Raw genomic sequence first — 24,580 nt, forward strand, 5'->3', positions numbered from 1 at the left:
GTGCTGTGAACTCACTTTTTTGGTGCGTGTTTAGGGTGTTGTGACACTATTTTGACCATATCTCGGAAACCCAAAGTCGTATCGCGGCCAAATTACATCAAAATGAAGAGGATAGTGCCAGAAACAATCCCTCATTTTTACTTTTTTAAAACATTGGTTCCTTACAAAGTAAATGGCCTTTTTAGCTGGTTTAGCCTGCTGTGTACTGACTTTATGGGTACAGTGTATGTTAAGTTAAAACTGCAATACTTTAATTTTCGATTCCTTTTTCAATGAAAACATGATCAACTTAATTTCGTTTTTATATTGATGTTAATGCATTGAATCGTTGTGTTCTTGTTATATTTAGCTTCCAGAAACCAAAGCCACTATGACGACCACACGAGTGATACTGAACTTCCCGTGGACCAGCAGCGAGAAGCTGAAGGGTGACTTCTTCCAGGACACGGGCGTCACCGATGCGGTGATGAAGATCGCCCGCAAGGAGCTGCGCGAGGACAAGACGATTCGCGAGCAGTCGCTGGAGCAGCTGCGCGACTGGCTGCAGAAGAACGGCGACGTCGAGAACGTGCGCACCGAGGACCTGTTCCTGTTGCGCTTTCTGCGCACGAAAAAGTTTAGCGTCCCGATGGCGCAGCAGATGATACTGAAGTATCTGAACTTCCGGAAGGTGTTCACCCATCTGATCCACACGCTCGACTTTATGTCGCCGAGCGTGCTGAAGCTGCTCGAGGGCGGCTATCTCTTTCCGTCGCCGATCCGGGACAAACATGGCCGCCGGGTGATTATTGGATTCGCCAGTAAGTTATGGTTTTGGGTGGTTCAAAACGAACGCTAATAAATTCTCCAATCCGTGTTTGAAGATCACTTTAACCCGGCGGAACAAACCAGCTCCGATATGGCCCGGTTGCACTTTATCACCTACGAGACGCTGGTGGAGGATCCGGAAAATCAGATCTGCGGGTTCGTGCACATCGGCGACTTCAAGGGCATCTCGACGGCACACATCGCCTGCTGGAACCCGACCGACTTCCTGCGCATCATGAAGTGGGGCGAACAGTCGATACCGATGCGAAACAAGGAGGTACACCTGGTGAACGTACCGTCGACGGTGAAGTACATCATCGAGGCCGGAAAATCAATGGTCAGCAAAAAGATGAAGGAACGGCTTCAGGTAAGGTTGCGCTGTGCCGGTGTAGAATTGGACCATTTTATGACACTTTATTTCATCTCCCAGGTCCACGTTACTGTGCCGGATCTCTGCCGGAAGGTGGACCCCGCCTGTCTGCCGAAGGAGCTTGGCGGTACGATGCCGATGGTCGAAATGATTGAGCTGTGGAAGATGGAGTTGGCGGCCAAGCGGAACCTCGTGCTGGCGTCGGAAAAGATGCGAATTCTTACCGATCGCGGTATTGTTTCGCGAAACGGAACCGATCGAAACAACAACAACAGCAATGCGAACGCGCTCGGTATGGAAGCGATCACTGGCAGCTTCCGAAAGTTGGAGGTAGATTAAAAAAAAACACGCTGTACAACAGTAGAGGACATAAAACCCAAGACAAAAAAGGAGGAGAAACGCCCTTATTAATAGCTGATCAAATTGTATACAGAAGTGTGATAACATATATCAAACCCGGGAGGGTAGTCTCGAATGGTTCCAGTATGAGGCAGGTAACGAAGAGAGACACCGGAACAACCCTCTCGACTTAGCTTGTAGGTCATACAGATGATTCCGTAGTTATTAGTACAGGTTTTAGTGTTACTTTGTGTATGGTTGTTTTACTTTAACGATGGCTTAAGAAATCCATAGATTTGTTTGGTTTTGCGATGTACGTTTTGCACACTTGGTTTTCCATTTATTTTCTATTTTGTTCGTCCGATGAGAGATTGGGTGTTTGGCGAGTCCTACATTCTGAAATCACGCTTACACGCTAGCAACGAATAATACTTTGAAAGCGTTCCGAAGAATTCAACCAATAGAAAAGTTGGGAATTAAATTTGGAATTGAAAAATAAATGTTACAATAAGAAAGCCACCCAAAATGGAATGAATAAAAACAATAAAATCGTCACATGGTTTCGTGTCTTAGTGAATACAATGTTTTGGTATCGGAGATTCTAGTAGTCTTTCATGATGGTTTTGTGACTGTGCTCTACACTCTTAGAAGTCCCCTCCAGTGGGGCCATCGCTGCAATTGACCATACAGCGCCGATCCGTCGTTCGTGTTGAGTGTTTCGTTAACGGCTCCCTGCAACCGATACTGGGCCGAAAGATAGAACCGACGAATCGATTCCGTCAGGAACGCCTTCAGTTCGGCGTACTGTGCTGCCGTCGGTTGACGATCGGTAAAGTTTCCTATGGAAGTAAAAACGACAAGCAAAATATAAACAGTGTGCCCTATAAAGGATTCACTGGATGTATTCTTACCAATCATGGCCACCACGAGGCTATGGTTTCGTCCGGGAAGCTCTTCGAAACCGTGCTGTGTCTTCCATCCACGACCTTCGTACGTCACGCCATCACCACCGATGAGAAAGTTATACGGGATGTGATCCTTCCGTTCCGCCCAGCTGGTGGCCTCGGCTTGCTGGAGAAAGCGTAGGCAATCCGTCTGGTTAGCGCAGGATTCTGTGCGCGTGTGCAGCACGATCACATCCGTCACCCCTACCCGATCGAGGGTGGTGGACTGTAGAGCTTCCGGATACTGCCACCAGGCGGGCCTTTCGACCAGGAAGAACGGATGCGAAACGGGCCAAGGACGTTCGACTGCAAAAAGAGATACGGTGGAGTGAGCTGATGAAAACAACGGTGGTTAAACTGATAAGTACTTACTTTGCAGCACCAACAAATAGACACCGATCGCCACTCCGAGCAGCAGGAACCCCAACAGCGCCAGCATCAACATCAATGCCACCGGATGTATCTTGTGCGGATCGACTAGTTGCTTCGGGGTTGGACGGTGCAACCTGCGTCCCTGCACGCTGGAACCGAACAGAAGCGGGGTGCGCTCGCTTTCACCCGAACTGCTGCCAGCCTCCACATCGTAGTAATCGGACTTCCGGGCCCAGGCGACGGGTGAATTCAAACGGCTCGAGTTGCTGGCTGCAACGGTGCGCGCTGTAGAGAGCATGAGGGCGAAACAGTTAGCACCGGCCTGCTCAAGAAACACTGGCCTATCGCAACCCTCGGGCAGCTCCGTAAACGAACGGACCAACCTTTCCGTCTGACGCTCGACTGTTGAGCAAGATCAACATCACACTCTGAGAGTGCAGCCCTACTGCAGGCCACTTCTATAGCGCTGGAAATCGACGGGATATCACTGGATTGGACTTCACACGTCATGGCAGTTCACTGTAAACATCGATCGCGCAACGCGATAAGCTTCCCATCATCACGTTGCGAACTTTGCAGGCGATAATAGGGGACATAAAAATGCGGCGCCGCGAAACGCCCTTTCTTTGCTGCAAATGCATCGAACGATGCAGACCAGAGGGGCAGAACTGACAACCAGTTGATGGCAAGAACTTAGAATGTTACAATTTAATACCCACGCACTTGAAAGCTCCAAGTCAGCACAAGATTAGGTCCATAGAAACATAGTACAGCAACGGGCAACGATTGACCAACTGGATCGGTTATTATGACATAAATTTATTTATTGAATTAGCTAATCGTATCTCATCCGCAGCGTAAGCTGCGGGTCAACTGGACCGTACAGCAGAACATTGAATTATTTGTAAACTGATCCGATAACCTTTCTTCGAGAGATCGCCTACTCCGGTTCTAAGATAATCGAGTAGGCAATGCATCACTTCCTGTTGACGTTGATGATCGTGAAAGCAGATTTGCAGTTTACTGCGTTTGCCATGTTCTTTTCAACTTTATCTCCCCACCCACAGTCTCGGCTATATCTTCTTGTGTGTACTGAAATCGAGTTCAGTGCACAGTGTGCAGGATCAAACTAGTTTAGCTGCAGCCCAAAAGCCGCTGGCACAGTTTGCAACGTAAACGACGTCATCAAGGCACCCAGAAGGATCTTGCCCCTAACGACTCGGGGCACCGTATCTAGTCTAGCCACGTCATACGAAATGAAATCAGGTGACAATCTCCCATTTTGCTATGAAAACAACCGTCCACCTACCGCAAACGTACCGTAGCAAACAACGAAGGGAATGATTTGACTCATATCCTCATAACACGATGTGACGAAAGATCTCGGAAGGGATTTGGAATTACTCTCCAACCAGGTTCCGAATATGTATCGGCGTAATCAACACAAGGTACTACACGACACAAGCACGCGCCAACTTATGGACTTTCTGTCGTTTCCTTGGCCTTTGTGTGGAGGTTGGTGGTTGGACAAGGAAACTACGCATATCCGTATCACTTGAATGCAATGCGGTGCAGCGCTAGTGCTACAGTAGGCGACTATCTTATCGCAGTAGGCCTACGGCTAGGTACCCATGGTCACCCGAGATTCGAGATCACCCTCGGTAGGAATGATCTTTTATCGCTATGTCTATATTAGTTTTGTAACACTCAGGGCTGTCCGGTTCCTTAGAAAACTTTCTCCTCGGATCTTTCGAATTTATTGGTCACTTGGTTTGGCAAGAAGAACTTACCGGCGTGGTACATGGCGATGGCTTGGTGGTAGTGGTTTATTGATCCTGCCGCGCTGTACAGCCTCCTTCGATGACACGCCTTTTATCCTTGCTCGTGTGTACAGGTGTGAAACCTGCACGCTTGCTGGCTAGCCCATAGAAACCAAACCGATCGGTATGGATCGGATGGCCCGTCGTTGCAGCACTATTTCTGAGAGTAACCACACGTCGAAAAATGAAGACGCCGCCCGCCGACTCCCGATGGAACGCTCCTCCGCGCGGTGGCGAAATGTCTGCGAAGGATCGCTTTCGGCCCGGCTTGCTAAGGAGGTTCCAGTGTTTGCTCCTTACGCCAGCAGTCCAAAGTTGTCATCGGAGTAGGCCAGCCGCTCCTTGCACATACCGCACGCTTCGAGGCGGACTGGTGGTGAAGAAGCCGGTCTACGGCTAGGAGGCGGTGACTATCGCACACTGAATTCCGGCGCCAACCGAACAAGGATTCGCCAGCCAGTCTTTGACACTAGTGAAACGAAGCGTAGCGGGCGCAGGTTCTTATATGACACGTCGTGATCGGCACAATCTTAGCTGATGCCCCGTATCACACAACGTATGTTCACAATACACACTACCGTTACGTGTTAGCAGTCCCTAGCTCTGCTGGTGGGAGATTAGGCGCGTGGCGATCGACTTCGCGGTGTGGCCTACTGCGACCTTGCCGTTGTTGCACAGATCAATGCGCTTCTGTACTCGGATGCCGACAAACCAGCAGATGTTAGCAAAACGGTATTGCTTTATACTTTTATTTGATTGATTACTGGTCAGTTTGGGATAATTGTTTTCTTTCGGCGATTTTGCACTTTTTTATTCAAACGGCCACACAATCACGACACGCGCTCGGCCTGAGGCACACATTGATAAGGCGTAAGGAATAAAGAACAAACTCTCATTGGTGAGGCACTGACGTTGGCACAGATTTTGAACTGACGTTGCGGGGGTTTCGCTTGGCGCACCGGTAGCGTACTGGACGAGAAGTCGACAAGGACTGACAGGCATGTACGCGCTTGTGCATTTATTCCCATTCGCGTATTGCTGCTGCCAGGTACAGATACCTCACATACCCCCACACAAAGCTGCATCCATGGTTGTGCTCAGAATTTGAACACTTTGTGGGTAATTTAACTCATCTCCCGCCCCGCAAGCCGGTACATTGTAACGAGCGCTCTCCGTAAAAACTCATGGAAGCTGCACGCACGACACGGATGGCTGGTGATAAGATAAGAACAGGAAGCCCTTCCATGCAGGGCCCCGCTAGTGACCTGTGTGCGCGTGTGCCTCAGACGTTTCTTGTTGGTTCTTGCAGGCTTTGTAGATCACTCCAGATCCTTCGAAACGCACAGGTACACAGCATGAAACCACAGGCAAGGGGAATATTTAGGGAATTGCAATTGCGAATCCGAGGGAACCTTGTTAGATGGTGGTGAACTCGACAGGTACGATAAACATGATTCACGGTCAACGCAATCTGGGCCATCCAATGCCACCAAATATGGCTCTGGCCGTTACTAACCCTGTGTGGGCTATATTAATTTTGAAAAGCTATCAAGAGCCAATCTCGTACACAAAGGTTTTTTTTTAAATTTCATGCATTCAATTATTATTTTTATTAATCATGGGCTGGCCATTTTGACCCCATGCACTTGAGTATTAAACAAGGATGATTAACAACGCGAACGTTGTTTGATTGCCTCACGAAGAGCTGTCTGAGTATTATCGCGAAGCACAAACGAAATGCATACTGATTCGATTTTGACCAGACTTTTAATCAAAGGGCTTTCCAATAAGTTACCAACCTTGAATTAATTTTGCAAATCAGTTTCTAAATTGCGACATTGTATGGTCATATCTTTTCCCTTTGTACCTTTTTCTAAATAAAATGTGTCGAATAAAAATTGTGTTTAGGTCTTGAGTTAGTTCTAAAATTCTTACAAATATTTGTTGATGGAAAACTCAACACAACTCTAATTATCAATGGGTTGTTCAAAGTATTAAGCTATGGTAACTTATACCTTTATAGCAAACACAATCCATTGAAATAATCGTTGAAAAAAAATCCTCACAACTTTAACGCAGCTCCTGAGAGACGCACTTCACAACCTTTCATGACGGAATTAAACTTACTGTAGAGTTATTTGACAAACCCAAATCGAATACTGAGGCGCACTAAAACAGAAAAGTTCTCAATCGCGGCAGAATTCAAGCGCAACTGAACGAACGATCGGCACACACTTCAAATACAGCAGAAGATTACGTGGAATTCAACTGGACCGTCATCTCGTTACGCGCTTTTATTTTGCTGATATTACAAAACAGCGGCATGGAACGGGAAGCAACGGAGTCTGCCTTTGGATATCTTCTTTTTCATTCATTCTATATATTCACATCGTCCAACGTTCGTGAGCAGCCGGCCATATCAGTTTCACACGATTGCACTTGTGAACATATTTATAAGTGTACGGAAAACGTTACTACAACGACAAAGCCGAGTTTTATGAATTCTAATATCTTTGGCATATTATAATAACTGTGTAAAAAAGTGGAATAATCTAATTGTAATATTTTGTGAAATTATTTCCTCGTAACGGAGTGTGCTGCATTGTGATTGAATTAGCAAATAAATGTATTTATTTTCACTTGTACTAAACAAATAACAAACAATTTTTGTTCACTTACGTACACTCTGTCGACGCCATTCGTCCACCATTCGATTCGTTTGATAGTTTTACAATAACAATTCTGTTAACACGCCCGTGTCCAATGTCCGTGTGTGTCCATTTTCCAGTGCCCGTCGGTTTAGATCAAGCTGCCGTCATTATTTGGCTCGTAGGCTGCTTTTGCTGCGCCATTTACTCCGGAAGCGGTACTCGAACCGGATGCGATCGGATGCAAGTCACCGGTAGCGCACGTGATCGTCGGAATGTTGCATCCATGCAGAGAAAAGCCGTGGAAATCGGCCACGGTCGGTTTCAGCGGGGACTCGAGCAAAAGAGAACCGGGCGAATCGTCCAGCAGGCTGCTGCCGGTGGTGGCGGATTTTGAGGCGTAACTGACCGCGGCCGGTTGCAGGGGAAGCGGAAGTGGCTTCTCCGCTGGCCGTGAATCCTTTCGCAGCAGTGGATCGAACTCTTCTAGATCGAAAGGCGACATCGGCTGGGGACGCGGAGGTTCCTGCGACGATTGCTGGCTCTTCATGAATCTACTGGTTGCCGGTTTCGGTGCCTTCGGGTCAAGGTCATCGGCCGTGCTGTTGTCCCCGCTGTGATCGGAAAAGTCAAAGTCGTAGTTGATGTTACGGATGCCACGGATGAAATCCGTCGCAAGATCGTCGGGCGTGGCTAGCCCGTCCAGGGACTGTGCATCAAAGATGTTGTTGTAATCAAACGATGGCGAAGCGGACAGAAGATCGGCCGAATTGCTGGCGCTTAAACCGTAAAACGGCGACGCAGGTGCCGGTGCTTCCGATGGACCCGTATCGACGGACACTAAAGGCGCCTCAGGCAGCGTTTCCGATAGGGTTTGAACGAGCACGTTCATATGTCCACTAGCGCTAGAAGTTGTCGGCTCGCGCGAGGACGCTGCGATAATTGCTCCAGGTATCTTTGGTTTCCCATCGGCACCACCAACGGCACAGTCAATGTTGGCTTTAGCTGCCACCATCAAGTTGTCGTTAAAGTGACCACCAACGGGAGTCGCCTCAGCTTGCACCGAATGGGCGGAGCATGGATCGACGTACGCCGAAGCGGACGCAGAGGAGAGATACTGCTGACGCCTGGCCACCACCCTCGCCGGTGTGCAAGACGGTTTCAAAACTAACGGCGTACGTTCGAGCACCTCTGCTACAGTTTTTCGTATTTTTTGCTGGGGAACGAACACATAAAAATTGGTTTTAATTAATTTCGTACCTTGATAAGGACTCCACTGTTTTACTTACACCAAACGAATTAATTTCCTCATCCAGCGATACGATGCTGGTGTACAGTTCTTCGTTTTTCGTAGAAACCGTCTTCATCACTTTCATGTTTTCCGAGATTTGATGCAAACTTTCGCAGGCGATGAGTGCACTCTCCCAAGCGGAAGTACCCTCGTTTTCGCCCGACATGAAACTATCAAACTCTGCCTGCGTCAACGATAGCGATTCCGCCGTAATATTTTCAATAAACGAAATTGCACAGCACTGAAATAGTGGGCCACAGCAAAAACAAAATTAAGTCTCCTCTTGCTTCTAAACAGCAACGAATGAACAAACTTACCAAATTGGTAAAACAATATCCTCCCTCTCCACTCATCAGCCGGGAAGCATTGCTGAATCGGGTGATGAAATTTATGTTGCTATGCAACCGAACCGGGTTCGACTTCAGCACCACGAATATCAACGCCGGCAGAAAGTCGTCCGCACTTGCCGGGCCTTCGACGGACTTCTTCAGGAAGCTAAAGATGTGCCGGCAGCAGCGCACGATACAGTCGAGCTTCTCCTGTGGCGACAGAAACGAATCCACCGATGCCAGCTCGGTGATCGCGGTGTAGGCGAGCTCGCGCACCTCCGAGTTAACGTCGTCGATGCTGCACATCAAGTGCTCCGCCGTAACCCAGTTCAGCTGTCGGATGCGCTTGTGGATGTACGAATCGTTGTCCTCGTCGTTCGTCGACGGGGGCGAGAACAGATATTTGTGGTTCTTCGTCATGATGCAACGCTCGAAAAAGTCCAGCACCTGCTCGCGCATCTCGTCCGTGGAGGCGGCAAACTTGGAGTTTTCCGTATGCATAAAATCGCGAAACTTGCTATACCCATTTTGCACCAGCTCGGACACCTCGTCGATGCTAGCGGTCGCATACTTTTTCCGTATCTGCGTGTCCAGCATGTGGATGAAATACTTCAGCTCCTGTTTCGCGGCATCTTCTACTTTCAGTGCCTTCAAGGCGTCGACGTACTCTTGTTCGAGCTTTTCGATTGGTTGCCTGCTGTGATGGCGTGATTTTTCAGAATCTGGAACAAAAAGGTAACATATAGTTCAATACTGCTGGTGGCCCATGTGGAAACACCCCGCAACAACGAGATACCTCTTCCGGGAGTAGATTTTTTGATGAGTTCTATGAAGTTTAACTTTTTCTTTTTTTCATCTCGGTCACCCGATAGCTTTGGGATGAGCTTTGAATGTAAAGATTGCTGCTGCTGCTGGTGTTGCTGCTGTTGTGGTGGATGTAGAAGGTGGCTTCCTTGGGACGACGACGCATGGTCCGAACCGGATGTAGGATGCGAGTCGCGCACTTTGTGCTGCGGTTGATCATTCTTCAGCAACCGAAAAGCTACAGTCAGGGGCAAGTGGACGCGATAGAGAGAGAAAGAAAAAAGCGGACATCATTATCGTTGGAAATTCCATAAACACGATCCTGGGCACCCATGCATAATGATGTTGTCTAGACTCTGCGATAACTGGCGCTAGATGTGTTCAAGCTAGTGTCGTCCTATACTTACGTTTCGTGTGCCGTTCTTTCTGCGAACGGTCCCGATAACACTTCGAGCACAGCCCGTTCCACTGAGCGTTGCCATAGAACCCGCATCCATTGCGACATTTCAAATCTTTCTGCTTGATGCGGGGCGTTTTGATGGAGAAAATTTTTTCCACCTTATCCATTGCGTCCCTTCTGCGGCGACCCTGTGTCGTGATGGCACGGGAATAATCTAGCTAGCGCTACGCCTCCAGCCCTTGATTGCAAGGTAATGCCACTTCGCGCCTAGGCTCGCCACATTACTCTCCGGGAGTGAGTTTGGGATGCGAATGGAAATTTTCACCAGACCAGATTGCACAACGATCCCCCGCAGGAGGATTTGGGAACACACTTCACACTTAACATGAACGAGACGAACGGGCGCGAGGGTATTTCGTATCGCAATCACTCCACAAACTGCTTCTTCCTCCGCTGCTCCGCGACGAAGAATTTGACAAACAGATGAATCACAACATCTATAGCACAACAAAGATTAGGCTCCTGCGCCGATAGCAAAAATTTATTCAAAATGAACTGCCAGTCTTGCACGAAAGTTACAGCATTGAATATGCACAAAATTTCAAACTTTTAGATTTCGCAGATGTGAGAATATTTACCAAAAAATATGGATGAAACAAGAGCAAGGATCGACCAAAATTGTTGTTGAATTGGATTCGTAATATTGGCGATGTTATTCGTTTGACACTTAACTATAAACGATGTTACCTGCTTATGATGTATCCTTGGTTTGACGCCAAAACTTGAAGCAAGAAGATACCTGTTATTGAAACACTTTGGTGCAATCTAACTGTCTCTGGTTAGTTCTAGTCGGTAGAATTCGCAGCAAACTAGATTTAGTGAAACGTTCGGTAGCAGCTTTCGGTAAAAATGAGCAGTGAATCAGAAACTGGTACAAGGTAAATAAAACCTTCCGTAGTAAGGATTCGTGTGCGGTATCCGGTCACGGCTTCCATGCAGAGCGGTTCCGACACGTTTTGCTCAAGAATGCAATTGGTTCCTTTACATAATCAGTGCTGTCAGTGGCCGTAGCAGTGTAGTTTCTCGCGTAAGAATTTCCTATCCCGGCGTAACACTTCCAGTGAGGACGCGACGAATATCGGTCGGTCATATGACACAATAGAAGATTCGTGAAGGATGTGCAAATATTGCCATTCAAAAGATATGCCTACGCGTCTTACACTACCCGGGTTTAGGTTACCTGTGGTCCAGCTGTCGGAAACAGTATTTGCCTAGAGTGCACTGGCTTGCGGCGAAAGGATTATTGACCTTGAACTTGATGTTTTCTTTTTCGTATCAACACTGCGTTAGGGTTACCAGATGAAAGATGCACTTCGGTGAATGCATTTACCTTTTTATATTTTCATGAATGAACAAAAGCACTTACATGTTTTCGTTTATAACATATGAAAATGTAGAGCTTTTTAGGGCACAAAAACAAAACTTCCAACCACTCCAGCGCACAGAACCATAAAGAAATCTTGAATATCCTAAATGTTACGGTTAACAGCAGTATAAAAATATTCTGTTTTTCTTATTTTTAACTAGATCATTTCTACAACATTCGACCTAAAAAATCTGTATCTAATCGCCATTGCACGCAAGTAAATTGTTCTCGCCTCCGAAAAGCGTTACTTAGAACTTGAACCAGTTTGACGACTGTCGCTAGCCAAGAGTCACGCACCGTGAAAGGACTAGTAGAAGTAAAGTTTCTGCATGCAACTACCATATCGAGTAATTTAGCGGCCATCCGTAGCGTGCACCTGACTGTAGACCTCAGACTTACGCGAGCGCAACCATCGAGGGTCGCACCACAACCGTCAGGACACATACGCTTGTCCAAATTAAAATCTAGGACTAGGGGTCCATAGTCCATCGAGCACTTCGTCGAGAAATAGATTTTGAGGCCCGATCCTACTGGTCTAATAAACAGCTAGCTCGAGTAACATGTCCGAGACCGTTAATCAGGCAAAACGGTTAAGTCCTATCGAGTGAGTTCCGTGTTGAGGAAATTATAATTCGTAATGTGTGCTGTGTAGTTAGGCAATTGCGTAGACAAATGTAAAGTAGCGCCGTATGATTTCAATTAGATTTTCCATTGCATTTTCATTTTCATCAAAATCCCGTCATTTCGTTTTGTAAATATTATTCTAAACTTTAGGTTGGACATCAAGCGTTGCTAACTGGTTGCCATGTGTAGTAGTAGTTTGCTGCCCGGTTCGATTGCTCGCCTTGGTTTGCTTAAAAACTCTCCTTATTACATCTGAATTTACTTTTCCATTCACAGTGAGCTCATTTCACCTTCCGTGCGTGTCATCCGGGAAGTGTACGAAGGTGAAAATGCACACGAAATGTTCCAAGCCGACCTCAACAAGGCGCTCTTCGATAAGGTGCGCTTCATCATCATCGAGCCGACGCGGCTGGGCGAGGAGACGGAACGATGGATTGCGGTGGGAAACTGTCTTCACAAGACGGCACTGATCAGCGGGGCGGCATCAATTGCGATCGGTGAGATTTAAGGATTTTGAGCCGATGCTTCATAGAACAGAATTCTTAAATTGAAATATTTAACGTTTAGGTCTTGTTTGGAGAGAAAAACTTACGATTTATAGCGCTTCCTTCTGCATCGTGTCCATGTTTTGCACTAGTCTTTACGCAATCTGCTGGAACTGCGATCCGTGCGTAGAATATCAGGTAGCACATCTTACACTGTCTGGTTGTTATCATTCGCGAATACTGATCCTTTTTTTGTTTGTACTCTTTTTCTAGGTTGAGCGAAAGCAGCGAAATCTATTCCCGAAAATTCCCGTACCCGAGAATGCATCATCGCCGGTGGTTCTAGTGCACACGGGCAATCGATTCGCGACGATCAGCCACCGAATAGTGACCGTCCTAGCGACGTCGGTTTGCGTGTGGAGTGTGTACAGGGCATTTAAGTAGGCAACGAATTTTACAATTCTCGAACACACAGAGCGGAGTAAGCGAATGAATTCGATTCCCCCGCTGAGGACAGCCGAGACACCAGAGTTGAATCCCACTGCTCGCGCACCGTCGCTGCCAACTTTCACTGCCTTTGCAGGAACGGAAACAGAATCAGTAGGCCACGGAACGAGCAAGAGAAAAAGAAATAGTTTAAGTGGAGGAGCTAGAAAAACGACACTGTGGGCTTGTATAGAATGGAAGGAGAACCTTGTACTATATATAGTTTGGGACGGTCGAAGCATGGTATGCTGGCTCAAGTAAAATCATCTGCGTTGCATGAACCAGGGGGAAAAAAGTACCACTCCGAGCAGAATATAGTTCCAACGACTGTTGTGCATGGAGGGAGCAAGTAAAACAATCAATTAACGCAATGAAGGAACTGACTGAATCGATCGTTTCATAGGATCGTAACAAGGGGGTTGAGGAAATGGGAAAACATTTTTACCGGGGTCCAGAATTGCTTTTTTGTCTTTATAACACCGGCCTGCATGTGTGTGACTATGTGTTTGTCTATGTTTTGCCAAAGGATCTGGAAAAGTCGATCAAAGATCGTGCTTCCCTTGCGGTACGGATCAGTCAGTTGAAACTTAAGGAAAAAGGCATAATAGGAGCAAACAATTTCGGAATTCTGTTAGGTCGCGGTATACCTTTGTAGGTTATCAAATTGTTTTAATTTCATTTTATAATCTTAACCGTACCGAGATATGCTATGTTTCCGAAATAGTACACGTTGTACTGCGTGATATGATATTAATGAAGACCCGATGGGGGGGAGGGGGGGGGGGGGGGGGGGGGGGGAGTATGCGTAAAGTTCACGGGACGCTCATGTTTGTTTGCTCGGTTGAGCAGATCTTCAGATCATGTCGTTGTTTTATATGCTTTCGGAAGTCTTTTTGAAAGCTATTATGTCGAACAAGTCGATTGCTTTTACAATGAAGGAATAAATTTGAAAGACTCATCATTAGACAAAGTATCGGTTAAAAGCAATCTAAATAAGGCATTTATTCTTGTTATTAGGGACACTACTACAAATTGCCAAATTAAACCCGTTCGAAATGAACGCTCTTTTGTTGAATCCTCGGTTAGGGTCGGTTATTTTCTCGAATGGTTCGGAATAAATTTGCCCTGTACTTTTTCATTTGCTATCAAATGTCCAATAAATTTAAAATAGCTGTTCTTTACTATATTACTAAAGTTGTAGTATACGCAATCGTTTATATCCAAAACAGCTTACCCGGATCTATCTATCAATCAACGAAAAGGGAATCAGAATGTGATCAGATGCTTTCATAACGTCCACCTGGCGTAATTTATTTCAAACTAATCTAGCATTTATTTTTATTTGCAAAAAGTTTGTAAAGAAATTATTTGCCATATAAGTCCAGTGAATTAGGTGAAATCGAATCATTCGTTTGAAACCCCAGAAAAAGCAACAAAAAAGTTTGGAGCATTTCGGAACTAATGAAAAATAGTTTAATAGAAGCAACCAGTATAAAAAGGGACAGATAAAAAACAATCGCTTGCGTACCAGTTGCTTTTCCTCCATGCTTCCGTTGTACAGAGTATAATCAAGTTAGTGCGAGTATTAGCATGAACCACGAGCATTATTGTAGCTTGTACAGTACCTATAAGAGGGACGACTAACTGTTGTTGAAAATGTTTGTCAAAAGTTAGTTTCGCCACTACATCCATCCACCACAAACGATGGAAAACGGTGGATATTTGGGTTTTTTGGCTAGTTGATTTTTATTTGGCGAAAAGTAATGGAGCAGTCGACACCAGATTCGCGCAAACAGATCGAAAGGACATTGTTGGAAAGAACGGTAGAGGAAATATATTGTACACCACCACGTGTGACTGTGAATTAACTGTAAGTAGTATGTGGAAATGAGGTTGAATTATTATTTTCAATATAAAAACTTGAACTTAAAACACCGTTTCTTGTTCGTTTTCATTATTTAACAACATGTTTCTATCCGAAAAGCTGTGATATGTATAATCGTCAGCTGCAGTACAAACATTTGTAATATAACTCCCATATAAAACTACTAAATTCTCAATTTTCTAAAACTATACAACCAAATTTCACCGTTGAATACACTTTTATTCAAACATTGACATGAGCTGGTATTGTGTTAATCACCATGCACCATATATTGGTATATTGTGAAGGTTTTAGTTATAAAAATCCGAAGACGAAAGTATCCATCCAACACATAGATTGATTTTTCCTGTAAAAATATACAAATAAATAAAGTTAATGTTTTGATCTAATTGTGAACAATATAAGAAAAAAAAATCTTTAAGCGGGTTTCAGTAACAAAAAGTAATCATTCAAGGTTCATTGGTCCGAACTTAAATATTTTTGTTGTATCATCACATTAAATTTTACTACTATCCGCAGCATTTATCACAAGAGGCTATTCATGTTGTTGCATGCTTACCTGGTGGTCGTCGGTTGAATCCAGAGTGCCAGAGCTGCACACTTTCCTGATTTATACAAATAAATAAAGTTAATGTTTTGAACTTAATCGTGAACAATATAAGAAAAAAATCTTTAATCGAGTTTCAGTAACAAAAAGTAATCATTCAAAGATTCATTGGTCCGAACTTAAATATTTTTGTTGTATCATCACATTAAATTTTACTACTATACGTAACATTTATCATACGAGGCTATTCATGTTGTTGCATGCCTTACCTGGCGATCGTCGGTTGAATCCAGAGTGTCAGAGCTGGTTGCACATCACTTTCCTGATTTATGATCTAAAATCTGAATGAAAAAAACATTGCGAATTAGCAGTTATTCCTAGGAGATTATTTTGGTTATCGTTCTATGAAAAAAAAAAAATTTACTTACAGTTTTTACATCCTAATTCAGTCTCTAATCCATGGATAAATAAGTAAACAGGAAATTGGGTTCTGAAAAGAGAAAATGGGCAAGAACATTAAAATTCGATGCTAATATCAGTTCCTAATAGTTCAAAGTTCTAATAGAGTCAAACTCAGTTCTAATAGTTTAATCATTCAAAAACCTGAGCATTTAGGTTGTATTAGCGTATATTAATTAGATATAACATCATGATATAAAATGTTTTAAAAAGATACTAGCAAAAACGTTATGTTTAATACTTACAATTGTTCGACCAGCTCCTCCCCCCTATGCATTGTTGTTCCTTCGAGCACACTGGTACGATCTGAAATTAGTACAAGAAAAAATTAAGTAAGTGACAATAAAATGGTTGAAGAAAAATCGAAGAAATGTAATGTTTAACAAACAAAACATAAGGATGGTCCAACCGTCAAGTAAAGACCGATATCAGATCTCAAATTCAAATCATTCAACAACCAGAGCATTTGGGCTGTATTAGCGTATATTATAAGAAACATCACGGAAAACAATCGTTTCGGAAGCATTAAATACACATGTAATACAACAACTTGTAATACTCACAAGGTAGGTGTAGCCTCCAGCATTTAGCGCATCATCCCCAAAGCAGTGATTTGATCTGAAATTCGAACAAAAAATCGGATTTTAGCCTTTTTAATGACGATAACATGATATTAGTATTCTCCAGTGACAACGATTCAGTAATATTGTTCAATCAAATAAATTCATAAGTCTATCTTGCTTGAAAAATAGTTTCATCACTATAAAAGTATCTTTCGGAAGGGAAGAATTACAATTTTAAGATCACTCACCGATTTGTAGTTGTTGAAAACGAGTGTCACGAATATCAGCAGTCCATCAAATTTTCGTAGTACTATAAACATTTGCATGTTCACACACGGTATCATTGAAAAAGCAGTGATTTGATCTGAAATTTGAACAAAAACCCGATTTTAGCCTTTTTTGTGATGATAACATGTTTGTATTTTCCGGAGAAAACGAGTCAGCAATATTGTTCAATCAAATAAAATTCATAAGTAGAGCATAATATAAGAAGAATCATCACGGAAAACTATCATTTCGAAAGCATTAAATACACATGTCATACAACTTTTAGTACTCACAAGGTAGGTGTAGCATCCAACTTTTAGCGCATCATCCCCAAGCCGAGATTTGATCTAAAATTTAAACAAAAAACCGGTTTTAGCCCTTTTTGCATGACGATAACATGATGATGCTTGTATTTTCCAGAAAAAAACGAGTCAGTAATATTGTTCAATCAAATAAATTCATAAGTCTATCTTGCTTGAAAAATAGTTTCATCACCATAAAAGTATCTTTGGGAAGAATTAAAGTTTTAAGATCACTCACCGTTTTGTATTTGTTAAATGAAGAGTACCACTAATATCAGCTGTCCATAAAATTTTCGTAATAATTCTTCAATAAACATTTGCATTTTCACACACGCGATATGGTGTGTGTGGAGAAGTTCCATCTGATCGGAATGAGTCTGAAATTGAACATGGAATAAAATAATCCGCGTTATACGTTTATCAAATACAACTATTTTAGCATGCTTGAAATAATTGAATTTTATCAGACGATTGATGTAATCATTCTTACCAAGAGCATAATATGGCGTAAGAGTATATTAAAATTAAGCATCATGGAAAAACATGTTAAATACAAAAAATATATATATATTTCAATAACGTACCTGCGCTTAGTGGTGATGAATCAATCGACTAAACCAGCTTCAATCAAGTGTTGTAATCAGATGGTTTCACTACTTTCTATTTGGAAAGATGCGATTAAATGCAAAATCTGTAATGATATGTGTAAATAGAAAATGTATATATTTATTACACAAGTATAGAAAATTACACATACATCTCTTGAAGTAATGTATCAGTATTTCAAACAATTATAATCAGACATCATTAAGGTGTCCAAAGGTCATGGTTTTTGAAATATCATCATAATTGAAAAACAAATATTCAATAGATAGATTTCTTACCTCAGAAGGAAATTCGTGCCAAGTAATTGTAGTATGAACATCGGAAAGATCTGCGAAGATAGTAACAAACAGAAGGATATGTCGAAATAAGTGCCATGGAACAATAAAATTTAACCAACAATAATGTTCTTATACAAAATCTCAGCATTTTACATTTTAATCAAAATTGATTCATAGGTGTCCAAAGGTCAATAAGGATTTTAATCATCATAATCATGACCGTACGTCGATTAACAGATTCGAGCTGGCACTTTTCATACACTCCACGACGAAGGAGGAACCGAACATTTGGCGTAATATATATGCAATGGACAGCTCCGAATTGATCGATATTTGTGCTGAGGCTGTTTAACTTACCTCGTATTAAAATCGTGCACAACAGATGAAGAACGAACACATAAAAGATCTGTAATGATAGTAATGGGGAAAAAACATTCTCGTGTGAGTGTTTGCTATCTTAACTTAATCGAAAAAAAAGCTCCAAAGTGGACCGTCAGTATTTCAAACAATTATAATCAGACATCATTAAGGTGTCCAAAGGTCATGGTTTTTGAAATATCATCATAATTGAAAACAAATTATCAATAGACAGATTCCTTACCTCAGAAGGAAATTCGTGCAAACAATTTGAAGAACCAACAGGTGTAAAGCTCTGCAAAGATAGTAATCAGGAGATACATTTGACCAGATTAGTATGCAAAAAAAGCATATTTACTTATTGTAAATAAATGTCGCATGAAGAATATCAGCATTAAAAAATATATAATCAAGAAAGATTCATAGGTGTCCAAAGGTCATGGTTTTAAAATCATCAGAGAAAACAGTTATCTATTATTGTACGCAATTTTTTATAACTTACCTAGGATAATTTAATTCTTAGGCTGTATGATGATGGCTTAGGAATGATTTTTGCAGAAGAGATTTGAATAGCGATAAACAAAGAATACATAAAATACTGCGTCTCCAACCTATGAAAGAAAAGGTAGAAATATTAAATTAGTTCAACGTTCCAGCAGGCGTGTTAATTAAATTTTGGAGATGAATAATGCTTACCCCACAAGATAAATGTGAAATTGATTCCTCCGATCGGTCGCTTAAAATGCGTACCGTGTCCGGATGTCTTCGAGTTTCTTAGCCACCTCGCTGGGCGTACGTCCCAGATCCGAGGCGATGCTTTTCTGCTTAGCCGGATCCAGCGAGGTAAACTGCTCGCACAGGTCTCCGTCCATCACATTCTTCACCGGGTAGTAGTAGCTTCGATAGCTCAAATGATCCCGGCCGCAGAGTGGAGGATTTTCGTTGCGCATGTGCATCTCCAGGTGCTGGAAGAAATCGTAATCTTCCCGGCTCGTAAATGGCACCAGCGCACCGACCGTTCCGCTCATTGTGGCATAGATGAGTGACTCGGAGCCGCCCGGAATAAGAGTGGCCTTCTGGAGGGACATCACAATCTCGCCCAGGTGGAACGTGCAAATGTTCTCGGCCTTCTGCGAGGCACCGTTCAGTAGACCACGGTCCCAGAGGGCCTTGTTGCCAGTCGGATCTTCGTCTACGTCGTCTGACACAGAGTGAGGCAGGCGGAGGATAGCGATGTTGCCGAATTTGTCGCCCGTCGCGACCGTGTCGTAGTCGAGCAGCGTTGCCGAGGTAATCCAGCGTGGATGTGTATCATCGGCAAATATAATGAGTTGATTTTCCGCTCGCTTGTACTTGATGCAGTAGATCGATTCCTGCACGTCTGACACGTACACCCGCTGGCCCATACCCTGGATATTGACGATCGCGTTAGGTATGTGCTTGTTCTCGCACTTACGCAGCAGCTTCTTTTTGCCAAGGTCGTAGATACGCAGCACTTTTCCGATTCCGGCCAGTAGGCGTCCTTGGAACGGGGCAAGCGCTCCCGGCACGTCATCAATCTCCGTCCGATGCATGTGCTCTAGCTGATGCGTCTGACTGTCGACCTTGTAGACGTCGATAAACCCGCCGCCCCCGATCTTGGGGTTGATCTGCAGGTCCTTCGCCACCCCGGCCACCACATACCACTTTTGATCGACCGCAAATCGCACCAAAGCAAGCGATAGGACGGCTTCGTTCTGCGCCAACTGCACCTTCGAGTACGTGTGCCCATTGATCGGGTCCATGACACGAATTTGCGACGCCCACATACCCGTGCCAGCCTTTGGCGAGGAAAACACATCCTCCGGTAGCACCTCGTTGATGAACGCGTCGGCCATTTCGTTCGCCAGTTCCTGCTCATCCTCGCCAGCTGCCTCGCGCATCTCGTCCGCCATCTGTTTCTTACGCACGTTTTTCGTCTCCTCGGTGTACGCGTTGTGGTCGGTTTCGCTGATGATCAGCTTTCCGGTCTCGTGGTGGATGGCAAACCGTTTCGGCGTGTACTCCAGCGGGAAGGTTATCTGGTTGAAAACGGCACCCAGCTTTTCGAGCGCCAAAATTCGCAGCGTGTTCGTCGAAATGGCTACGATACCTTCGGAGCACTGCTCGCTAGAAAATCCAGATGCGTACTCGAGCGTTTCGTACGAGAGTGGCGTTAGATGGAATCGATTCTGATAGTAATAGCTTAGCCACGAGCGGCTGGACATAGCTAGTACCGCCTCGGAGCCTTGCATTTGTATGCGGAACAATTTTACCGGTCGCGAGCCAAGATAACGTGTTCGTGTGTCAGCTAGGTCTCCCGAAACTGGATCCAGGACCGTACGTAACAACACGCCGTTCGTCAAACCAATGTTGAGATAGATGCACCCGGATGTGGTCGTTACGCCATCTTCGGATGACTCGATCGTACCCATCTCAACGATGCAGAGCGATTCGGCAGCCGACGGTAGGGCTTGCATCGAACGCGGGGATAAACAGTCGGTCGGATCGAGCGAAATAATGCGCACTGTATTGTCGGCCAGACCGACGGCCAAGAACCAGGAACGTTGCTCTCCACTGGGCACGGATCCGAGGGCCATACACATCACTTCGCTAGGCATCTTTTTTCTCTCCGTGTACTCGTTCAGTTGCCCAGTCTAGAAAGAGACAGTAAGAGAAAAACACAATGAAAATTTCCATTTTCCACCAGGAGCGAAGGATAGCTTCATGTTGAAAATGTAGTCAGAACTGCAGGTACACATCGAAATTTTATTCTTCAAAGCTATTCTAGGTTCAATGTTAATCATCAGTTAAAAGCATTGTTCAATGCATAACAAAAAGTAAAATAATATCATTCCAACTTACCGGATCCATCTCGAAGTACACCAGCTCTCCACCGGATAGGGCTATCACGACCTGACGCTGATTTACCGCACACTTCATGATCGTCTTTTTGCCCGGCGCCTTCCATTCGTTCACACGCTTGTCCGCCCGAATGTGTCGAATGCCGTCCGGGTACACCTGGACCAGGGCATCGTCCCCGAGGGCACTGCAGCAGAGCGTGGGGGTTGTACCGAGGAAGCCACTGTCCGTCACTTCCTCGACCGTATCGCCGATACTCAGCACGAGCGTTGCGTTCACGAACGACACGATGATATAGGCATCGAACTCGTCTGGAAGAAGCCGAGGAAAGCAAAGAAACGATCGTCCAAATTTACCATGCTATAGAATTTCAGTTGCAAATCAAAAAGATAATATCGTCGACGTTAGCAAATTTTGCATCTTCTAAGCAAACACAACACATTTCCCCCGCCTCTTTGTGTGCTGCAATCCATCCCGATGGCACGACGGCGGATGTTGTGCGCCGCAAGGAAGTGGAGTGTGTAGTATCGGTATAAGTATCTTATCATAATTCCATCGCTTTCCTTACCTACTGGCCAACGGTTTTTCAACTTGTGTGTGAGTTCTGTTTCGAGAGAGCAGCCACTTTCTAGCGGCAACTACACTTTGATCGATTCACGTTTGTTCACTTCCAACACACTCACACATGGCCTGCAAATGAGAGGAAAAACTGGTGTTTGTGATTTGAATTTCAACTCATTTTTCGGGGTGTACAATTAACCTAGAAGTTCGAACGAGGATTCCGATCGTACAACAGTCTCAATGTGAATGATCTTCAAGAAAACAAGATCACTTTGTATTTTTTGCAATTGCGAAAATATCAGGAGTCGGCAAGTTAGAAGTACACTTCGGTACCTTGAGTTGAAATCAACCTTCTCCCGGATTCGATCATTGTAACTATCTTATATCTCTAACTATATATGCCTCAATAAAGTGTGATGAATTGTCTTTTCGTTAATGTGTTGTAGAGATCGACGAACCTGTAGGTTAACGTGTAAATTATTATCGACGAACACCAGCTTTTAGTATTATTATCTGATACAATTTCAAAACATTTTATATAGTTGAATGCCTTGCAAAGATGGACAAGTTGAGCAAGAAATTCGTTACTTTAAAAAGTGCATTAGTGGAGCTCAGTAGATTAAAATGTTGAACAACCTCATCATTTAAAATACTGAACTCACCTAAAAACGTAGCAATGGGTATTTACTGTTTCAACTTGTCGATCTTTCTCGTTTCAAAACACACAATTGTAAAAGATACTACACCCATGTAGAAGTGCTTCTACTTACCATCGATTCTTTTCTTGACGGTCCATACAGCATTCGGGTTACCGGGAAGCTCCGAGACGGCCATTTCCGACACCTCCAACCCGTGACGAAGCACTCGGATCGACGATCGTGGACCGCGACCACAGGCGAGATAGAGCTGCGGTGTGTCTTCATTCGCCAAATCTGCCACCTGACATCCCAAGATGGGTGCGTACGAAGGAATATCATCGACCATCACCAGATTTTTCAACTGTCGTGGCGCAAAAAAGAATGTGTCGCCCTCCTCCAGTGGCATGGCTGAGCTGAACTCTGGCTCATCATCATCGTCACCCAGATGTGCGATCTGGTACAGATAATGGTTACCGAACTCGCAGGCAACGAACAGGAAACCTGTCTTCAGGACGCACATTGCCGTAGCCGGTGGAACGGTGTCGAAGTACTTCAGTTTAATTTCCGACACGACGTCGTCGTCGGTCTCGAGGGTCACTTTGAAGATGTCGCCCTGTTCGGTCTGCACCAGGAAAAAGTACATCGATTTGGTGCGATGCGTTGCCGAGCAAATGAAGATCATGCCCCGTTCCGGATCATCCAGATCGTTTCGCCGACGTGGAATCGGACAACGGATATCGTGCTGATCGCCCAAATTTTTGTATGTTAAATAGTTTTCTGAACAAATCAAAACTCCGGACGGTCCATCGTTGCCTCCCGGCACCGAAATGAGGAAATTCGCGTGCTCTTCCAGCGGTTCCGAGTACTTCCGGACCACGTGGTTAAGACCGAGATCGAGCTCGTAGAAAGTGAGAGTTTGTTGTGTCTTGGTAGCCGCTTCACCGGTCGGATCGGTGTCCGCTTCTTCGTAGTCGATCTCCAAGCAGGCAAACATAGGATTTTCAAAACCAACGTCTACGCCGACCATGTGATATGTTAGCGTGTTGGACTTGTGTGCCTCGAGCGGGGAGGAAATTGTCAGTCGTGCCTCGGAGTCGCGATTCAAAATGTAGACCAACTTTTGCTTCTCAATCGCCCCGATCATCACGGCACGACCTTTCGGGTCGATAGCCAGATATTGGCCCGGCACGATACGACGACATCCGGACTTGCCGAACGTTTCCTGGTGCACCTTTTCCAGCTGATTTTTCGTCGGATTGTACTCGAGGATGACAATGCGCCCTGAATCAGATCCAATAACGGCATAATCTATTTAAAGGAAGAAATAAGCACGATGTTAGCTCAGCTAATGCATTGAAACCCAATTGAGGTTAATGTAAGCGTAAATTTCAATTCAAGGTATGATCAGAAACATTCCTCAAAAGCGACTTACGTTTTTTCATTGCTATAGGCGTGAATCAACGAGTTTTCTTGTAAACCATACTCTGTCGGACAAACAAGATGCAAGATACGCCTCTAAATGAGGTTAGGGTGATATCTCTTACCTTTTGAACCTCCGGTAAGCCGGAACGACATCAGCGAACGTACCACTCCGAACACCTCCGTCTGCAGCAAGGTGTGCACCTTACCGGTGTTGGGATCGGGACGAACGAGCTCAAGACCTTTGCCTTTGGCTAGCAGTATCTCCTGCAGTTTGGTGCCAGCGAAGCTACCGTGTACCGCGTGCGTGATGCCTGTGGCACGCTGCAGGATGAAGTTGTACAGATACATTTCTGAGCGGAAATTTCACCACTTTATCGGAAAGATCGGTTTCTTTCTTATTGGCTAACAAAGCAGAAGACGCTCCTTTAGGAAAAGAAAATAAAGGAGGTATTTAGTGACCATCGTGTTGAGGTTATGTTCACTAGAAAGCGAGGGTGTAGTTCATGATAATGGCAGATTTCTTTGCCTAGGCAAGTTATTTTCATCCCATTATATTTACCTTGCAGAGAGCCTTCTGTTGAAAGAAACGTTTTACTGAAATATTCTATTCCATCGCAATAATATAACTTGTATTAATTTCCAACTATCCAAGAACGTCCGCGTCGATATA

The 24,580-nt window shown here is 44.4% G+C and overlaps 5 protein-coding genes and 1 long non-coding RNA gene across 8 annotated transcripts; 2 read left to right on the top strand and 4 right to left on the bottom strand.

Moving 5' to 3' along the window:
* The first annotated feature begins 370 nt into the window (after window positions 1-370).
* LOC131281787 (clavesin-1) lies at window positions 371-1,516 on the top strand. The gene is made up of 3 exons (XM_058311138.1): window positions 371-800; window positions 864-1,174; window positions 1,238-1,516. The coding sequence occupies exons 1-3, from the start codon at window positions 371-373 to the stop codon at window positions 1,514-1,516; spliced, it is 1,020 nt and encodes a 339-aa protein (XP_058167121.1).
* Window positions 1,517-2,152: 636 nt separating this feature from the next.
* Window positions 2,153-3,160, bottom strand: LOC131294434 (peptidoglycan-recognition protein SB2-like). The gene is made up of 3 exons (XM_058322482.1): window positions 2,833-3,160; window positions 2,428-2,766; window positions 2,153-2,355 (listed from the first exon to the last, which is right to left on the bottom strand). The coding sequence occupies exons 1-3, from the start codon at window positions 3,128-3,130 to the stop codon at window positions 2,153-2,155; spliced, it is 840 nt and encodes a 279-aa protein (XP_058178465.1). The 5' UTR covers window positions 3,131-3,160.
* Window positions 3,161-7,272: 4,112 nt separating this feature from the next.
* On the bottom strand, window positions 7,273-10,566 carry LOC131282915 (rab5 GDP/GTP exchange factor). The gene is made up of 5 exons (XM_058312464.1): window positions 10,132-10,566; window positions 9,717-9,962; window positions 8,909-9,642; window positions 8,590-8,832; window positions 7,273-8,516 (listed from the first exon to the last, which is right to left on the bottom strand). The coding sequence occupies exons 1-5, from the start codon at window positions 10,289-10,291 to the stop codon at window positions 7,452-7,454; spliced, it is 2,448 nt and encodes an 815-aa protein (XP_058168447.1). The 5' UTR covers window positions 10,292-10,566; the 3' UTR covers window positions 7,273-7,451.
* A 372-nt stretch (window positions 10,567-10,938) lies between these two features.
* Window positions 10,939-13,405, top strand: LOC131293569 (transmembrane protein 11 homolog, mitochondrial). 2 transcript variants are annotated; one of them, XM_058321647.1, is made up of 4 exons: window positions 10,939-11,062; window positions 12,451-12,671; window positions 12,742-12,857; window positions 12,933-13,405. In XM_058321647.1, exons 1-4 carry the CDS (start codon window positions 11,034-11,036, stop codon window positions 13,101-13,103), a joined length of 537 nt encoding a protein of 178 aa, XP_058177630.1. In that variant the 5' UTR covers window positions 10,939-11,033; the 3' UTR covers window positions 13,104-13,405. The 2 variants fall into 2 exon arrangements, with proteins under 2 accessions (XP_058177630.1, XP_058177629.1); XM_058321646.1 differs by lacking the exon at window positions 10,939-11,062 and adding an exon at window positions 11,818-12,154.
* Window positions 13,406-15,229: 1,824 nt separating this feature from the next.
* Window positions 15,230-17,214, bottom strand: LOC131281846 (uncharacterized). The gene is made up of 7 exons (XR_009188654.1): window positions 17,160-17,214; window positions 16,848-16,963; window positions 16,600-16,654; window positions 16,282-16,342; window positions 16,006-16,067; window positions 15,847-15,918; window positions 15,230-15,376 (listed from the first exon to the last, which is right to left on the bottom strand). It is a non-coding gene; the product is annotated as an uncharacterized LOC131281846 (long non-coding RNA).
* A 1,713-nt stretch (window positions 17,215-18,927) lies between these two features.
* LOC131282380 (splicing factor 3B subunit 3) lies at window positions 18,928-24,330 on the bottom strand. Of its 2 annotated transcripts, XM_058311821.1 has the most exons (5): window positions 24,033-24,330; window positions 22,621-23,796; window positions 21,293-21,600; window positions 19,106-21,084; window positions 18,928-19,020 (listed from the first exon to the last, which is right to left on the bottom strand). In XM_058311821.1, exons 1-4 carry the CDS (start codon window positions 24,256-24,258, stop codon window positions 19,147-19,149), a joined length of 3,648 nt encoding a protein of 1,215 aa, XP_058167804.1. In that variant the 5' UTR covers window positions 24,259-24,330; the 3' UTR covers window positions 18,928-19,020; window positions 19,106-19,146. The 2 variants fall into 2 exon arrangements, with proteins under 2 accessions (XP_058167804.1, XP_058167805.1); XM_058311822.1 differs by lacking the exons at window positions 18,928-19,020; window positions 19,106-21,084; window positions 21,293-21,600 and adding an exon at window positions 21,848-21,979.
* Between the last annotated feature and the right edge of the window lie 250 nt (window positions 24,331-24,580).

This window comes from Anopheles ziemanni, chromosome 2, assembly GCF_943734765.1.
Source record: "Anopheles ziemanni chromosome 2, idAnoZiCoDA_A2_x.2, whole genome shotgun sequence".
NCBI classification, from domain to species: domain Eukaryota; kingdom Metazoa; phylum Arthropoda; class Insecta; order Diptera; family Culicidae; genus Anopheles; species Anopheles ziemanni.

What these genes read in the sequence shown, in the direction of transcription:
- LOC131281787 (XM_058311138.1), top strand. Translation starts at nt 371, where the DNA reads ATGACGACCACACGAGTGATACTGAACTTCCCGTGGACCAGCAGCGAG. An exon ending in GGTGATTATTGGATTCGCCA is followed by an intron (nt 801 to 863) that starts GTAAGTTATGGT and finishes CCGTGTTTGAAG; the next exon opens with ATCACTTTAACCCGGCGGAA. An exon ending in AGATGAAGGAACGGCTTCAG is followed by an intron (nt 1,175 to 1,237) that starts GTAAGGTTGCGC and finishes TTCATCTCCCAG; the next exon opens with GTCCACGTTACTGTGCCGGA.
- LOC131294434 (XM_058322482.1), bottom strand. Translation starts at nt 3,130, where the DNA reads ATGCTCTCTACAGCGCGCACCGTTGCAGCCAGCAACTCGAGCCGTTTG. An exon ending in CTATTTGTTGGTGCTGCAAA is followed by an intron (nt 2,767 to 2,832) that starts GTAAGTACTTAT and finishes CTCTTTTTGCAG; the next exon opens with TCGAACGTCCTTGGCCCGTT. An exon ending in CCTCGTGGTGGCCATGATTG is followed by an intron (nt 2,356 to 2,427) that starts GTAAGAATACAT and finishes TTACTTCCATAG; the next exon opens with GAAACTTTACCGATCGTCAA.
- LOC131282915 (XM_058312464.1), bottom strand. Translation starts at nt 10,291, where the DNA reads ATGGATAAGGTGGAAAAAATTTTCTCCATCAAAACGCCCCGCATCAAG. An exon ending in AAAATCTACTCCCGGAAGAG is followed by an intron (nt 9,643 to 9,716) that starts GTATCTCGTTGT and finishes TTTTTGTTCCAG; the next exon opens with ATTCTGAAAAATCACGCCAT. An exon ending in GATATTGTTTTACCAATTTG is followed by an intron (nt 8,833 to 8,908) that starts GTAAGTTTGTTC and finishes CCACTATTTCAG; the next exon opens with TGCTGTGCAATTTCGTTTAT.
- LOC131293569 (XM_058321646.1), top strand. Translation starts at nt 12,111, where the DNA reads ATGTCCGAGACCGTTAATCAGGCAAAACGGTTAAGTCCTATCGA. An exon ending in GGCGGCATCAATTGCGATCG is followed by an intron (nt 12,672 to 12,741) that starts GTGAGATTTAAG and finishes TTTAACGTTTAG; the next exon opens with GTCTTGTTTGGAGAGAAAAA. An exon ending in ATCCGTGCGTAGAATATCAG is followed by an intron (nt 12,858 to 12,932) that starts GTAGCACATCTT and finishes CTCTTTTTCTAG; the next exon opens with GTTGAGCGAAAGCAGCGAAA.
- LOC131282380 (XM_058311821.1), bottom strand. Translation starts at nt 24,258, where the DNA reads ATGTATCTGTACAACTTCATCCTGCAGCGTGCCACAGGCATCACGCAC. An exon ending in CGTCAAGAAAAGAATCGATG is followed by an intron (nt 21,601 to 22,620) that starts GTAAGTAGAAGC and finishes GGCTTCTTCCAG; the next exon opens with ACGAGTTCGATGCCTATATC. An exon ending in TGTACTTCGAGATGGATCCG is followed by an intron (nt 21,085 to 21,292) that starts GTAAGTTGGAAT and finishes GTCTCTTTCTAG; the next exon opens with ACTGGGCAACTGAACGAGTA.